The sequence below is a fragment of the Lampetra fluviatilis genome, chromosome 8 (assembly GCF_964198595.1).
Source record: "Lampetra fluviatilis chromosome 8, kcLamFluv1.1, whole genome shotgun sequence".
NCBI classification, from domain to species: Eukaryota; Metazoa; Chordata; class Hyperoartia; order Petromyzontiformes; family Petromyzontidae; genus Lampetra; species Lampetra fluviatilis.
The window spans coordinates 11,726,159-11,743,275 of record NC_136282.1 but is presented as its reverse complement, the minus strand read 5'-3'; the positions used below and the strand labels follow the sequence as shown (position 1 = coordinate 11,743,275).

Here is a 17,117-nt window from a genome sequence, read left to right as displayed (position 1 = left end):
CTCTCCAGCTCTCATTCACTCACTCTGTCACACTCTCTCACTCTCTCACTCTCCCCCTCCAACTCTCACTCACTCTCACTCACTCTCACTTACTCACTCTCTCACTCTCTCACTGATTCACTCACTCACTCACTCTCTCACTCATTCACTCTATCACTCACTCTCTCACTCTCCAGTTCTCATTCACTCACTCTGTCACACTCTCTCTCACTCACTCTCACTCACTCTCACTCACCCTCACTTACTCACTCTCACTTACTCTCTCACTCACTCACTCTCACTCACTCTCTCACTCTCACTCACTCTCTCACTCTCCAGCTCTCATTCACTCACTCTGTCACACTCTCTCTCACTCACTCTCACTCTCACTCACTTACTCACTCTCTCACTCACTCTCACTTACTCACTCTCTCTCTCACTCACTCTCACTCTCTCACTCACTCTCACTCACTCTCTCACTCACTCTCCGGCTCCCACTCTCTCTCACTCTCCAGCTCCCCGCCTCCATCTCTCACTCATTCGTTCACACTCTTTTCTCCAGCAGCAACAGCAACAGCAGCGTACACGGCAAGCGACCCGTCGTTAGCCCGTGCCGCGCGAGAGATAAGAAGGGCCATTTACGAGTGGCACGCCGACGCAAGTTACGACGTAATGGTCCAAAAGTCGCGCGGCGCGATGTGGGAAGAGACCTCCTCTGGATCGAGCCCTTTAACTCGGCTGAGCGGGCACGTGTTCGCACGTGCCGGCCGCATCATCCCACCCACCCCACCCCCTAAATCGCACTCCTTGCGTATGAGAAGTCAAAATAGCCTCGGGTTGTCCTCCCCCTCCCCCTGTTCACTGTCGTTTCGAGTGCAGCAGCGAGATCTCCACGGTGTCAACGGGGGTGGTGGCCCCTTTTGAACGAGGGCGCTGCGTTTGCGCTTTAAAGATGATCGAGGCGATGGCACGCGCCGCTGTGCGAGCAGCAAGAATTCTGAGGCCGAGGCGAACTCATCACGTCAGGTCTGTCGCCTCTATTCACTCGATTCTTTTAGTGTTTGTTTGTTTGTTTGGACAGCCTTCGTGTTTGCTCGGCGTCGCGAGCATTGCGATTTGGGATGTGCGGTGTCACTCGTGCCGGTTGACAAAGTTATTCAGAGAGCCTGCCTCCCTCCCTCCCCGCGCCCGCCTGTGTGTGTGTGGGTGTTTTGGTGGTTTGAATAACTCCTGCCTAATGCTGTGCTAAACACAGAGTAAGTGTGCTGTGATTATTTGCCGCGAGTTAATTCGTTTGATTCTGTTTACGCGTGTACGTTGCATGTCTGTGTACACGGCATCTCTTGTTCACATTGCATGTCTGTGTACATGGTGTCTTCTTCTTGGTTCTTTCGGTAAAGTCACGTAGAAGGAAAATAATAAAATAATAAAAATTTTACTTAATAAAATAAAAATATTATAATATAATAATTATTTTGTATTTTTATTATTTTATTATTTTCCTTCTACGTGACTTTACCGAAAGAACCAAGAAGATGAATCCCTGCAGTCACGAACGCTTTAAATCGAAATACATGGTATCTCTTGTTCACATTGCATCTCTGCCTACATGGCATCTCTATTTACATGAAATCTCTGTTCACGTGGCATCTCTGTTCACATGGTAGCTCTGTGCCATGCACTTATCTCAGAGATGTCGGCGATCTTGACATTTCCTGCTGTTTCAGAGTCAGAATCTTTATTTAGACTTGGAGGAATCCGTAGATCCACGAAGCTCTTGTTCAGAGATGTCCAGTATTGGCGGGTCAGCAAGTTACAACGGCAAACATTACGAAAACAACAGCAACCAATATATGATAATACTCAATGACTTTGCATCAAATGCTCCCAGTTTCATCCAGTTCAAAATAGTTACGTAATTTAAGAGTATCTCTTGGCTTCCAGTTGTACCGATAATGTTGTCGGTAAAAAAAAACTAATTCAATCTCTTGTTTGCTCATTGCATGTCCGAGATAAATATAACGTTGCCTTTCTCAAATTAGTCTTATTTATTTTCTTCCAGTACTGCTACAATCCGAAATACATTGATGTCACTCGTCTTATGATTGTCCGTGGCATTTTTGAACATCCTTAAAAAAAACGAATTTCTGTTGCTTTCAGTTTTCTTTTGTCGAGACTTTGAAATTGTCCAGACCATAGAACAGGTCACGTGTAACAAACACTGCAGCAGTATTCTCATTCTCTTCATTAATGCCCAGGCTAAAACACTTTTATTTAGACACGCTGGTAATGTTGCTTTTCATTTCTACATTTTCCAAAAGCCGTTTAGCGTCATCATTTTAATCCCGATCCTCACTCACGTAACACTCCACTTAGTTATGTCTCTGCAACAGATGTTGTTGGTTGTGTAGCGAACTGCAGCATGACTTTCGTTCTAATAATTTACCTTGAAGCCCAACTTTGGAAGACTTCTTAGATTAGAGGACATGGGACATATATCACGTATAATGTAGAATACGTGTGTATTACAGTACAGTGCACTGAGTGAGGGTAATACGGTGGTCACCAGAGTTCGATTCCCAGCAAAGATCAACAGTGGCGAAATCGATTTTAACCCCTCTTCCCCGTGACCCTCACAGCGTGAAGGGGAGGCCTTCATCCAGCAGTGGATTGATAAGGAGCTGTAAATTATTATAGTACACGAGCTCTACCTACAGCACGGGATTATACACTGCAATAAAAAAATGTAAACTACTACTAAGGCAAAGTGATTGAGGTGTGAACTATTATCCGGGCAAATTTCCGAACTTTGGACTGGGAAGGCAGTCAAGCATCCCTTGAGAGCCAATGGGACTTTCCCAGATAAATGACACATATTGTAATTCTTAACCATACTCGTTGTGCTGGTAATTGTAAATGATTTGAAGCATAGGACTGCATGCATACGTTGATATATGCATGCCAAGTCACAAACCTACCAACAATTAATGCATTCCAAATTTACTTTCGGTCTGTGAATGTATCGGGGGTCCAAAGTACTGTACAGTACTACATCTGGCTTTTGACAAACAACAGTAACACTGACATCTGCCTCTTATCTGCTGTTTACCAGATATGCACTGCTAACAGAACATTCCAGGACATTGCACTGTGAACGCATTTCAAAGTTCTCTTGAAAGCCCACACCGGGTCGAGCGTGGGTGACCAATGTGCACAAACAGATCATCACAGTGCCGTGGAGCTATGTGGTGGTGGATACATAGAGCTGTGTCTCGATATGCATTGTTGTGCTTTGTTTCTGTGCTCCCACATTTGTGCTCACCAGCTTCGAGCCACACTGACCGGCATGATGACATGGTCAAACGACTCCCTCAACCCATGCGAAATGGGGAGGTCTTGGTCCAGCAGTGGATCGAAAGACGGCTATACATATTTAGCAAAACATCTTAGAAAAAGTTGCCCGAGATAACCTGGGGATGTGGAATAGGAATTATTTACACAGTTGGGTAAGGGGCAGATATTTCCAATGTGCTTACGACAAATGGCGACCTTTTGCACCATGCTTTCAATGCTGAGACTCAGTGCCACTCAGTTTACTACCGATGAATAAAGCACAGTCGTCCATTGATCATTAGTTATGCGGGGCTGTAGATTAAATTGCACATTTTAAACAAATATAATAGTGGTGTATCTGTTTGTGTACCCAATGGATTACAATTTAGTATCAAATTATTCACCTTAGCCACATCAATGCAGTCGTGAAGTATGTTGTTTTTACATTTTGGCAATGATATTTAAATTTACCAGAACTACTTTTAACTTAGTAATATATAGATTAGGTATTTTATGGATTTTTTTTGCTTTAAAGTGTAAATTTAATCTGTAATGTTCCCCCTCCATTAATGTCAAACCATATTTGCAATGTGCATGCTTATCAAGAATTTAGCAGTTATCTTTAAAACAACGCAATGTTTATTGTACGATAGAATTTAGTTGGTCTGACAAGAACATCCATCTTCTGACAGCTGTGCCTAATGTGTTTGGCAGGTGTGGGAATGTAAGGAGCCTGCACATTTCAAGAACTTGCTCAAGAAGCTGTCGGGATATTTTTTCCGACAAGGATAAAGTGACCGGCGATGGAATATGTATGAAGGCGGTCGCTGCGCAGAAAGCACAGCTCAACCTCCGATCGGAGGTATCGCCCGAGATGCGACGCTGGGCGTACGAGTGCTGCCGGGAATATCTCGCTGGGACGTGGAAACACATCAGCGAGGATGACTTCATCATCAGCGTTGTCACGTAATTGAAGCCTCACATACTCACTATTTTTCATCAAATGTATTACAACTATGAAATAGCGCCACTGCTAGTGATTACATATCGCAACAAAGTTCTTATCATTCAGAAACAACAACAGCAACTCTTTCAATCTATATCGCATCTAAGTGCAATCGCAGCTCAATATAAATCTAGATTTGAAGCTTTCGTGACTGCAAGGATTCATACTGTTAGTTTTTTTCGGTAAAGTCACGTAGGTAAAAAATGAAATAAAAATTTATACAAATAAAATAATAATAATAATAATAAAAATAAAAGAATAAAAATATTTTATTTCTTTTATTTTTATTAATTTTTATTTCATTTTTTACCTACGTGACTTTACCGAAGAAACTAAGAGTACAGCTCAATATAGTTTACTAAAATGGGAGAAACAAAAAATACATTCAGGTAGAAGTTGGTGGGATGGGAGATTGGTGGTCACGGCAGGGAAACGTGGAAGGGAGGTGAAAGAGAATACAATCTCAGCACAGACGGAGATGAAGCACCAGGGCTTAGCACCAAGAATGATCCCCAGGAACAGCTGGGGCAGCAAGGTCAGCACCAGTCAGTTTGAGGACATCCACAGGAGGCCCTTCACTAAATGAGTCCCAGGTTATCCGTGGGGGTCTAGGGCCCATTCACAAGCGAGTCTCAGGGCATATATTACGCACATTTCAGGTTAAAAATAAAAACCCAATTGTCACTACTTCTAGACTATTTCACTCAATCTTATGACCACACACCTATAGAATAGGTATTTTTTATTAATTGAATTTCATTTCTTGAATCTTTGAATAACCTTGAATGCAATATATATCTTGCACAAACTTGGCTTTCCTTGACTGTTAAGTTCTCACTTGAAACAAAATGGTGGAGCGGTGGTGGAGTGATTTGTGCACCGTGTTCCAAACCCAGCAATTCCCAGCTACGGCTGATATGAGCGACGAGTGAAATCTGAACCGGTCCTGGTCCACCAGTCAGCACTGACCAGCATGGTGAAATATAGTTAAACAATCCCCAAGACCAGCATGGTGTGGGTAAGCCTTCGTTTTGGATTGGCAAAGGGCTGTAAATTATGACTTTATTCTTCATGCAAAATTCCCTCATTATTCATGCACTTGCTATTTTGGCTATCCGTGAATTACATCTGGAACTCTAAATGGCTGCATTGAGATAGAGACAGATAAAGTGATGAGAGAGAGTTAAACGAAACAATTTTTTTTTATTTTACCAAGTATGGCCCACTGAGCTCTATAGCTCTTGTTCAGATGTGACCTAACCACAAATAATAGCTCTACGAAATGGCTTATCATGTGGAAATTTATAGCAGCCAAATACTTTAAACAGATATTTCTAAATGTGGAGGGAAAAACCAGAGGACTCGGAAAAAAAATCCATGCAACTACGGGGAAAACATGCAAACTCCAAATATACAGGCATCGAGGTCATGATCGAACCCACAGCCTCCTGTACACCAGACGAGGAGGTTAACATCTCATCAGCAAAGATGGCCACAAGATATGGCTGTGCCTGTAAAGTATTCAGTACCATCACTTGTGTTTTTCAATTGACATTTGTCGTGATGCACTCAGAGATACTAGGAGTAGGAGGCACTCTATTTATTAACAGCCTTCACTGTCCACAATAAGCAACTACAGCTCCCAGTCAGGACAGCTGGCAGACTGCCTGACTGACGACGCCAAGAAGGTGAAGATGTAGACGGAGTCTCCACCAGCACGACGGGATCCCACTCCAGGTGACAGCCCTGAGCCTTCGTTCGGGGTCCCCTTTTATCCTCCCAGCGTGGCCTCGCTCTGCCCCAGCCACGCCCCCCTTCTAGAACCTACTAGCGGGTTCCCGGGCTTACTTCACGTGCCCCCTCTGTAACATTTCCCCTACATCACATGACCTCTGACAGAGAGTGCTGCTGCAACTGCAAATCCCCTTCTCTGCCAGAAACCCACGCTATGCTACGTAGTGACCCATTCCATGTCACTACACATTTGTGAATGCTCTTTTCTCTCATCCCATGTCATCGCACAGTGGTGGATTGAGTAACCTGCTGTACACGTGCATGCTGCGTTCTGATGTGCCAAGCATGGGAGGGGAGCCACGGCAAGTCCTCCTGCGCATGTACGGAGCCATTCTGCAGGTGGGGCCCTAACGTGTGGTCACGTGCTTACACACACATATATACACGGTGGTACCGATTGGCAAGAGGTTGTACTCAATCCAATTAAAAGTTCACAAATACCACATGTACCTTGTGCTGTGAATGTGTGGGTGCAGGATCCTCGTTCGCTTGTGTTGGAGAGTGTAATGTTTGCCACGTTGGCCGAAAGGAAGCTGGGACCTGCACTGTACGGGGTCTTTCCAGAGGGCCGGCTGGAAGAGTTCATACCGGTACGAATGTCCACCCATGACAGCGGTCCAACAACTTGAATGAAAACAACCAAGGAAGCAACAACAGCATTCCCATGGCATGTGTCTTCATCCATTTCCAGCACATGGAGTTTTCTGAATCCAAGGGTTGTTGGTAATAGCTCTCCAATTCTTTATGGCATTTACGTGTTGATGTTTCCATATGATGACTTTAATATCGAGACGTTTTCCGACCTATGCTGTCCACAAACTAAACCGTATTTTTTTTCTTTCATTAAAGAGTAAGCGACTCAGCTGCGTGGATCTCAGGGACCCAGACTTATCGGCACTGATTGCGTGCAAGATGGCACAGTTTCATTCTATGAAAGTGCCCCTCAACAAGGAACCCAAGTGGCTGTATGAGAGCATAGAAAGGTAATCATTTGTGTTGCTGATTAAATTATTATCAATGGTAATGACTCATCGTTCTTGTTATGCTTATGAATGTTATTATTTAGTCATGTCTTGCCAAAATATGTTCATTATTACTCTTTGGGTCTTTCGGTAAAGTCACGTAGATAGAATAATTATAAAATTATAAAATAATAATGCTCATTATTGTCTTCCAAAAAATATGACCTGTCGCTTTAACACCACTGTCGAATCATCCTTTATCTTGGATGAACTCAACCATAAACACAACACAATGGCATAAACTGCACCCAACTCACCAAACTTGCTATGTAAAGCATAGGGGCATGTCACGATACAATAATTAATCGATTGACATTACTTTTTAAACTCACGAGACCAGAATCAAGATGTGCGTGTGAAATAAATAGACAGCTTATGCGAATTGTAGATGCTCATGTCCCACTCTTACCACCGTGGGGCGCCACTGTGACGAGGTGTTAACTACCTCGCCTGGTATATCGGAAGTCGTGGGTTCGACACCGACTCTGATACCTGCGTTGAGGTGTGAAACACGACACGAAGGCAGACGTTGTCGGGGCTGATACCAAACGGTTTATTAAGGGATTTCGCCTAGCTTTTGGGAAGGGCTAACACAAGCCACTGGCTAAGCTCAATCTCCCCAGGGGAAGGGTACTGGGAAATCCAGACGCCTTCCAGGCTAACGGGCTCTTCCCACAGCGCTGACCGACGGTTCATCCAACTCGGCCAGCCGGGTAAAGTAGCCCCCCCCTAGCCTAGTGCTATTTCTCCCTTACCCTGGGCCCCCACTTCCCCACCGCTCACGTTCCCGGTTCCCTGGCGAAGACCTCGCCTATGTCACCGGTCCCCCCTCAAATACCCCGAGGGGACATGACGTCACTACTCCCGAGGCGAGTGTGACATCCCGTCATCACTCTGCTCCTCAACACCTGTATATTTGGAGTTTGCATGTTCTTCTCGTGGACGCGTGCATTTCCTCCGGTTTTCCCCTCCACATTTAGAAACATGCATTTCGAGTATTTGGCTGCTATACATTTCCACATGATAGGCGACTTCATTGTGCTATCATTTGTGGCCGGGTCGCTTCTGAAAAAGAGCTATATGGCTCGGTGAGCCTTACCTGGTTAAAAAAAAATAGCTTAGCAAAATAGTTTATGATGCGAACAAAACTGAAAAAATATCATGAGGGGGGGGGGGTTGAACAAGACAAACAGAACATGTTCTCAAGTCGAATCGTGACCCCCAAATACAGCAATGACAATTCATCAGATCACTGGGAATGTTTAACAACTACACGGCCCTTAAGCTTTCAGTATGAGCTTTATCTGCAAAAAACACACTATATGTATCATTGTAGGCTTAATCACAGCATGGAATGCCCACCATGGGTGTTGGTTAAAGTCTGCTGTCACAAATCGTAATTGGCCAACGGTTGGGTTACTTTTAGTTTTTGTCTTTGCAGGTACCTCAAGCAGGTTATGAAACTGGATTTCTCGGAGAGCTCCAAAAAGATGAAATATGACGACCTACTTGCCTGTGACTTGCCAAATGAGCTACAAAGATTAAGGTAGAAGAGCAAGCAAGCATACGGGACAATCGTGCAGAGTAATTTTCTCGTTCGGTTGCTCTGTTACATGATTTCAACAATGCGAAACATCTATTTATGTATTTTATTCTATAAAGTTTAAGCCTCGTTGTAGATAATGGGGGTACATGATAATTGTTTTTTTACCCTTCTATCTGGCAACAAAACTGACACCTTTTTTACAAGGAGTCATGTTTGCATGGACCACAATACCTGCAGTCGGAATGCAAACAAAAAAGATAACTCTGATAATGATATGCACTGTCCTTGAAGTTGATTGGTCCACACCCGAGACAGATTTCCTGAGAACCTAGTCTTACATGGTATTGGACCAGAAGGAAAGCTGTCTCGGGTGTGGACCAATCAACTTCAAGGACAGTGCATACATTATCAGAGTTGTGTTTTTTGTTTGCATTCCGACTGCAGGTATTGTGATCAATGCAAACATGACTCTTTGTAAAAAAAAGGTGTCAGTTTTGTTGCCAGATAAAACGGTAAAAAAAACAATTATATTTTTCTACTGGCAAATGAGGTTCCAATAATGGGGGTACATTTTCCTTTGTCATTTTGTGTTTTCAGAGATATTCTCAACGCTACACCATCCCCAGTTGTGTTTTGCCACAACGACTGTCAGGAAGGTAAGTCGTTGTTTCTGTAATGCAGATGTCTTGGACAAATGAAAAATTCGAAATCATTGGGTGGGGAAGTACATCTGCTTTGCAAATGACCTGAGCAGAGCTCCTCCTTAATTTTCAGGAAATATTCTGCTCCTGGACGAAAGCTCTGAGAAAAGCAAGAAGCTTATGATCATAGACTTTGAATACTGCAGCTATAACTACAGGTTTGATTGCATTTCACAGAGTGTGTGTGTGTGTGTTCTGCAAATGCTTCATGTCTAGGAGAACTTAATTACCAGCTTGACTCCCAGCTAAAACCGATATGCTGACAAAGGGCAATTATGTAGCTTGCTACGTAACCTTGATTTAGCTTTGTGTGCCAGAGGTTCGTGGTAAGCCCACTTATTTTTCTTCATGCATAAAGTTCCATTACATAGGATTCTCTTATGGGATTTTATCTCTCCATATGTTCTTCTATTTCGTCTCCTGACATGTAGAATTAGCAGCATTAACAAGGGTAAATAATGTTATGAATGTATGCGTCTATTCTCCAGTCACATCCACTATCCTCATGTCATTCCACCACATCCTTGCATCGCACCCTCCTAGGCCCCTTCTGCCCTCCACTTATCGCAACCGTTCTTCTGAACGAGTTTCCCAAACCAAATCATTACAGTAAGCCCACCGCTGGAATAAATTATAGTGGAATTGCAGTTGTGTCAAGCAAGAGGTAATCAATTGAATTTGTTCAGTGACCGCTTAATAGGTTTCCCCATGTCCCAGCGGAATACGACTGATGAATGCAAATTGCATGCATGGCCAGCTGCCTTGCGTGGCAGGTTTAAAGCAGGAGGTGACATATGGGTGTGGGGTGGACTGTCTGCAGAGGGGGGGATGCTTTGTAATCAATACTGACGCCTGCATGTCTCTCTTCAGACCTTTAGAGGACATGCACGTGGAGGGGATTATCTGTGGGAATGCGGTTGGTTAACCTTTATCGTGTGTGTGTGTCGTTCACAGGGGATTCGACATTGGGAACCACTTCTGTGAGTGGATATATGACTACGCCTGTGACACTTGGCCCTATTTTCATTCGAATGCGAAGCGGTACCCAACTCTTGATCAGCAGGTGCTCTGATGAACCGTTTCATTTTGTCAATTTGCTATTCTTTAAGTATGCCGTTCACTCTGCGTCTCGGGCATTGTGCCGAATTAGCACTCTATTGCATCAGATTGTAGTGTTTGACAATGATTCATTATTAATGTAATTGGCCCAACGTTCCACTGTTAAACCCTCTCGCAATTTATTCTTGGGGTTCAGTGGATTTTTCCTGAAGAAAATAAAATGCTATCGCATTACAACAGCGCAGAAATTGTTAAAAAATTTGATCAAAGATATGCAAATAATGATTTTCTGTCTCACAATTTGATGAATTCTCATGATTCAGGAATGTAATTCAGGAGGTTATTTACATCGTTGTGGGTAATGCGTCGCGCCTGGGGTGGCTGCTGGTGTCGTAGATCCAAATTGCGTAAATGTACAAAATGAAAAAGAATAATTAAACACGTGCATCAATGTGCATGCCGTGAGCCTAAGAATATATGATACTTGAAGAAGCGATGTCTCGACAGGCCTGTAATTTTGTTTTCACCTCTCGCAGACTCATTTCCTAAGGAACTACATCATGGAGAACCAGGGGAGAGAACACAACATTTCTGCAGCGCAATCTGACAAGCATGTAGCACAGATGCTGTTTGAAGTGAATCGGTGAGAGTACACGTGAACATTACAGCCAGCAGAGTCGGTGCTGATTTAACTGGTTTTCATTTCACCTTTTTAATCGAATAAGTGTAATTTGTTTCAAATTATTGGTAGTCGGAAACTATTAGGATGGATAAAAATGCATGCATCCTTACAAAAGCTGTACACTGCTCATGAACCTGATGTAATTTATATACATGAACACATGTTGATTTGATAAGCTACACTTGACAGCTTCCATTCTACCATGGTTATAATCAGGATGCTACTGCAACAAAAATGATGTGTAGATCATTAACACATGTCACGAAAGAGAAAACTCTTCCCTATTGAAAATGAATGATTCAACTTGGTGAAGGATAGGCAAATAACCCCACGTGGTGTGGGGAGGCTCCCCTTTCAGCAGTGGATTAATAAAAGGGCTGTACACGAACGTACCGATACTTGTTTAATTGCTCAAGCTGAGTTATTTTCTCCTTCTAAGTCAGTTATCCTTTTATTGGAATGAGCAATGTGATTAATCTGCTGTGCTGTTGTAGTGATCACAGTTGCATGAATTAGTCGTTAAATGCAGTGCTGCCCAGAGGATGGGTGGGGGAACAGGTGGGGGGTTTAAGGTTCGGGGGGGGGGGCAGGGCATGGGCAGGGGGGGGAACAAAATGAGCAATTAGCTCTGGGATTCACAAAAAGGAAGAGCCCATGATGGACCGAAATTTTTCTCACTTTTAAAGGGGCTCCACATGACATTCCGCCCCGGGCTTCCAGCCCCTCTGGGGTGACCCTGGTTACATTTGCAAACACTTTTTTTTTCTCTCTCCTGAACTCTTCACTGCTTCTTGTGCGCCTGTGCACCGCGTGCAGGTTCGCTCTGGCATCACATTTCTACTGGGGCCTCTGGGCAATCCTTCAGGCCAAGATGTCGTCCATCTCCTTTGGTTACTTGGTAAGGGCAGCAATTCTGTATGGCACTTTGCAACCGCACTGTTGGCAATTAGCACCTTTTATTTATTTATTTTGGAAGTTCACTTACGTTCTTGTTCAAAAAAACAGCTTGATGGTAGAAATATTATTGTTTACAGGAGTATGCCCAAGATCGATTCAAGATGTACTTCACACAGAAGCGGGACATGGAAGGCTAGTGTGTTTTATGAAAAAACAGCACTGTGTGTTATAAATGTATGCCTGTAATTGGAATTATTTCAGTGTAAATAAATGTTAAATGGACATTTTATTTTTTTAGTTTTCCCTTATCGCAATCATAGCCCGAATCCAAAATTTAACTTGCCCTAGAAAAATGTTTGCCAGTTCACTGCTGGATGAAGGTCTGGAAATGGTTAAAGGCTAATATCAATGTTGAGCAATATCTGAACAAATCTGCAACCTGCAATGACCAGCATGGTGCAGTATGGTCAACGACCTGCATGATTGACTTGGTGTGGGGAGGCTTGCATCCAGGAGTGGAGTGACAAGAGATAGTGCATTATAAATGAAGGACGAAATCATTTTTATTTCGGTCTATCTTACAATATTGTATACCAATGATCAAGCTGCAATTACATGTTAAAATATCTATATATCTATAATGTATTCCTATTAATAGCTTTTATAGAAAGGTTAAAACAATTTGTTTTCTATTTTGGCATGTCCAAAATGCTACTAATTACAGTTCATAGATCAGACCAGTCCTTTGGAATCTGTAACTTTTGGAATTTGGGAAGCTGTACAGTTATTTGCACACTAAATGTGTTGGTGAGTTACACCGTTCTTGCGCGTGTTGTTTAAGAATGGCTGACATATACTCAACCGTACTTGTTGCTTGAACACAATGAAAGAGCATTTACAGCTCTTGTTCTCTGATGTGTTTTTGGTCAGTACCGCGAGTTGTTCGGCAAGATGTACGACGTTCCACTCTTTGTGCTGCCAGCATCTTCGGGAAGTGAAATGGAGGGCATCGTGCCGAACAAACACAGTATAAACCCTAAAGCACATCAGAGAACTATGTAGCACAACCACATGCAGTCTCATTTATATTTGTTTCAACAAACTATTAACAGTGGAGAGGCTTTATCCAGTAGGGCATTAACAAAAGCATCTATTTTATAAAGAAATTACGTAGAATGATCATAATCCTTTTATAACCTAAATCTCTCTTTAAAAGGTTGTATATACTGTAAATGATAAAGGTGCTCTTACATGTAAAAAATATATTCCAAAAGTGTATTTTATAAAGAAAAAACGTTAAAAACATAATTTATGGGTGTCATGGCCAAATGTCTATTATTGCTCATAGATAAGAAAGAGCAGCCCTATGGGATCTGTTATTTACAATCTGAAACTGTACAGCCAATTATGTTGGTTAGTTATGCTCAATATATACTATCTGCTCAATGATAGTTGCTGCTTCGATCACAAATAATCTCAACTATTTTACATTTGCTTAACACACTGACTTAAAATAACCATCAACATTTACCCTACAATACAACGTTGTATATCTGACTCGCTGGAGGCTGTGGAAAGGTAAAATACTATGATGCGAACATTAAACAAAATCTAAGTTGCACGTTGCACAAATGAACGTATTGGCGGTACACAGGTGAGCGGTATATAAAAAGCAATTTTTAACAAGAATTATCTTTTTTTCGGCGATTCGAAACCCTGGTCAAAAAATGTTGCGTAGTGTTGCGTCAAAATCGGTTATCGCGATGTCGAAGCAGTCGAAAGACGAATGTCGGTTCAGATTTTGAATTTAGACTGCTGTATGATGCATTGGTGTACCGCCAAAACGTCCACATACTGCCCTGGCAGTTAATTGATCATAAGGTGGATATGCGACATACCGTGTTAACTCCCGACTGTCAGCAATTTCCTTAAACATTACTTTCATCTTTACGGTGCATTCTCATATTTTTGTTTTATAATTCATAAAATCCACAAGTATTATTGTGTCCGATTTACATGTACTGTACATATATTCTCTAATTAAATTCAGTAGTCGTATTCAATTGTGATACGTTCTACATTGGTTTAATGATATCAATTAAGCCCTGTCCAAACAAACCTTTTACTGTTCATTAAAATCTGGGCAAGTCAAAATGTTTGCTTCAATAATGTATGATTTCATAATTTAGCCTGGGCAATAACACACAGAAGGCTGTCCTAGGTGATTAAAGATTTTACACACGGTACATATGTTCATAAAAACTTAGTGATTGTTTTCCTACATTTATTTTTAGATACTCAACGTGGCTTATATATTAGCCAAATGTGGTCTTGCGAAAAGGCACGTGCTCAATGTGTGTGTAATCCCCCTCGTTATGTGTTGGTTTTTACACATATATTCCTTCGGGTTTCCTCTCCCAAGCCAAACTCTCATTTTGGGAATTGGCCAAATCATTTATAGGCAGGAACACCTCTTGTAATCAAGTCTTGATACTCAATGGCATTATTATTTAGATAATTCGTGGCTGGGAAACGTGTTAGGAGAACCTCATATATAATCCATATCCTGTAAATGAGACGCTATTTTGAGATGCTGCGTTGGCAGTGGCCCACAAGCACAATTGCAGTAGGGCCGTTGCCCGAAACGTCATCTATCTTTCTTTTAAAGCAGTAATATTGATGAATGTGTTGAGTTAATGTGGGGTTAAATCTACAGCTCTTTTGTAAATCCAACTGCTGGATGAAGGCCCCTCCCTATGCTGCCGTGGTCACGGGGATTGTTTCACCACACTTTCTCTTTCATTAGTGTGGGTTGCAAGACGCGGGCAACTAATACGTGGGAACATAGTAACAGTACACAGTGAAAACAACTCTGCACTGCCCCCCATTGTTCACAGCGTAGCCCTGAGCAACCTACAACACCACCATCGTCGTGCATGGTGATCAACCCGGCATAGCTTCCGAGATCTAATTGGTACGGGCACATTCGTTCTTTGGCCATACGTACTGTGAAAGGAGTCTTGTAATCGGAGGGAAATCAATCACTAACTTGACTGAACGTTAAAAGAGAATGCAGATGGATTGTGAGTGATGTAGATACCATTGTCAAAGGATCATCATGGGCATTCTTCATGGAGCAGACTTGATCCAGCAGTGGGCTGATCCGCCCCTACTGGACATCCGTGGTAAAGAGCTTTGTTGCTCATCGGATTCCTCCAGTATAAATATTCGGATGACTGAAAATGGTTTCGTTTGGCAGGTGTACAGCGCATATTTTTGTAAACCAAATGGATTAAAAGGTGGATTTTTGGAAAAAAAATAATTACAGGCATGAACCTAGAATACAAACTCACCACCCTCTACATTATTACTTCCTTGTAACAAATTATACACATTAGCCTGATGATCATACTCTTTGGTTCTTTCGGTAAAGTCACGTAGTTAGAAATAAAATAAAACAAATCCTGCAGTCACGAAAGCTTTAAATCAAGCTTGATGATCTTTATACCAGAATGGGCAGATAGACGATCGCACTGTGTATTTAGGCAGTATTAATGGTGTATGCACAGTATATACTTTATTCAAATATAGACAAAACCAAATATTTTAAACGTGCATGCTAAATATTTGCATTTCAAATAGACGCACACGCATTGTTCCACGACAGTACAGTGTTGTTCATGGTGTGCACAGGATGAACATTCCGTAAACTGTCAACTTTGTTGAATATACATTTCAGCCAAAGCACGGCCAATGTTTGTTGTTGTTTTATTTCTACCGGAGTGATTGATTTTGCTTCGTAGAAGGGCGCCACCAGGTGGATATGCAAGGTGGTGGGAGGCGAAAGCCAAAAACGCGGCGTTGTGAAGAAAAAAAGGGCGGTGGTGGTTGTTGGTGGTGGGTGGTGGTTGTTGGTGGTGGGTGGTGGTTGTTGGTGGTGGGTGGTGGTTGTTGGTGGTGGGTGGTGGTTGTTGGTGGTGGGTGGTGGTTGTTGGTGGTGGGTGGTGGTTGTTGGTTGGTGGTGGTGGTTGTTGGTGGTGGGTGGTGGTTGTTGGTGGTGGGTGGTGGTTGTTGGTTGGTGGGTGGTGGTTGTTGGTTGGTGGTGGTGGTTGTTGGTGGTGGGTGGTGGTTGTTGGTGGTGGGTGGTGGTTGTTGGTGGTGGGTGGTGGTTGTTGGTTGGTGGGTGGTGGTTGTTGGTGGTGGGTGGTGGTTGTGGGTGGTGGTTGTGGGTGGTGGTTGTTGGTGGTGGGTGGTGGTTGTTGGTTGGTGGTGGTGGTTGTTGGTGGTGGTTGGTGGTGGTTGGTGTTGGTTGGTGGTTGGTGGTGGTTGTTGGTTGGTGGTGGTTGTGTGGTGGGTGTGTGATGGTGGGGTGGGTGGAGAGATGGTGGTGGGTGGAGAGATGGTGGGGCGGGGTGGCTGCTTGAGGTGGTGGTGGGGCGGGGTTGGAGAGAAGGGACGGCGAAAGGAAGAGGAACACACACACACAGCCAGACTCGTGTTGTTGTTGAATAGCAGCAGCAGCGGCGGCGGCGAGAAGGCATTTCGCACGCAGTGTTAACTCGCGCACAGGCGCGCCACACGTTCACAGTCGGCGCACACTGCAGCAGTGATCACACCACCCACACACACTGCTACCCACACACACACAGCAACAACGACAGCAGCAAGCTACAACACAGCGCACACAAACAGCACGCAGTTGGAACATTGCTGCGACATCGCATCCGTAGAGGCGGGCAGCAGCAGCAACAACAACAGGGAGGCTCAACATTCTACACCACCACCACCACCATCATCACCAAACCAACCAACCATCAGCCAAGCAGCAGCTATTATTCCAGCAGACAGACGTGTTGGCTTCCCAGCAAACCTCCTCCTCTCTCTCCGTCTTCATCCGTCGTGCATTTTGAATATTTTACGGGCGGTGCCATTTGCGACGCATTTCGCGGTGTCGCCGCTCTCCACGCGGTTGTTTGTGTTGGGGGCTTTGGGCCACTTCGCAACCGCGGTGGTCGTGAGAGTTTTAGATAAAGGACGACGAGAAGGGAGATTTTTTACATCGGGTGGGTGGGGTGGGTAGGGGTGGAGGTGGCTGCAG

The 17,117-nt window shown here is 43.4% G+C and overlaps 1 protein-coding gene across 2 annotated transcripts; it reads left to right on the top strand.

Annotated features, from left to right (window-relative positions):
• Window positions 1-513: 513 nt before the first annotated feature.
• Window positions 514-15,752, top strand: CHKB (choline kinase beta). Of its 2 annotated transcripts, XM_078859149.1 has the most exons (13): window positions 525-648; window positions 859-1,005; window positions 4,027-4,278; window positions 6,343-6,451; window positions 6,589-6,702; window positions 6,962-7,095; window positions 8,576-8,680; window positions 9,278-9,336; window positions 9,455-9,539; window positions 10,336-10,444; window positions 10,977-11,083; window positions 11,939-12,020; window positions 12,157-15,752. In XM_078859149.1, the coding sequence occupies exons 2-13, from the start codon at window positions 932-934 to the stop codon at window positions 12,214-12,216; spliced, it is 1,290 nt and encodes a 429-aa protein (XP_078715275.1). In that variant the 5' UTR covers window positions 525-648; window positions 859-931; the 3' UTR covers window positions 12,217-15,752. The 2 variants fall into 2 exon arrangements, with proteins under 2 accessions (XP_078715274.1, XP_078715275.1); XM_078859148.1 differs by having other exon boundaries at window positions 514-1,005.
• The last annotated feature ends 1,365 nt before the right edge of the window (window positions 15,753-17,117 follow it).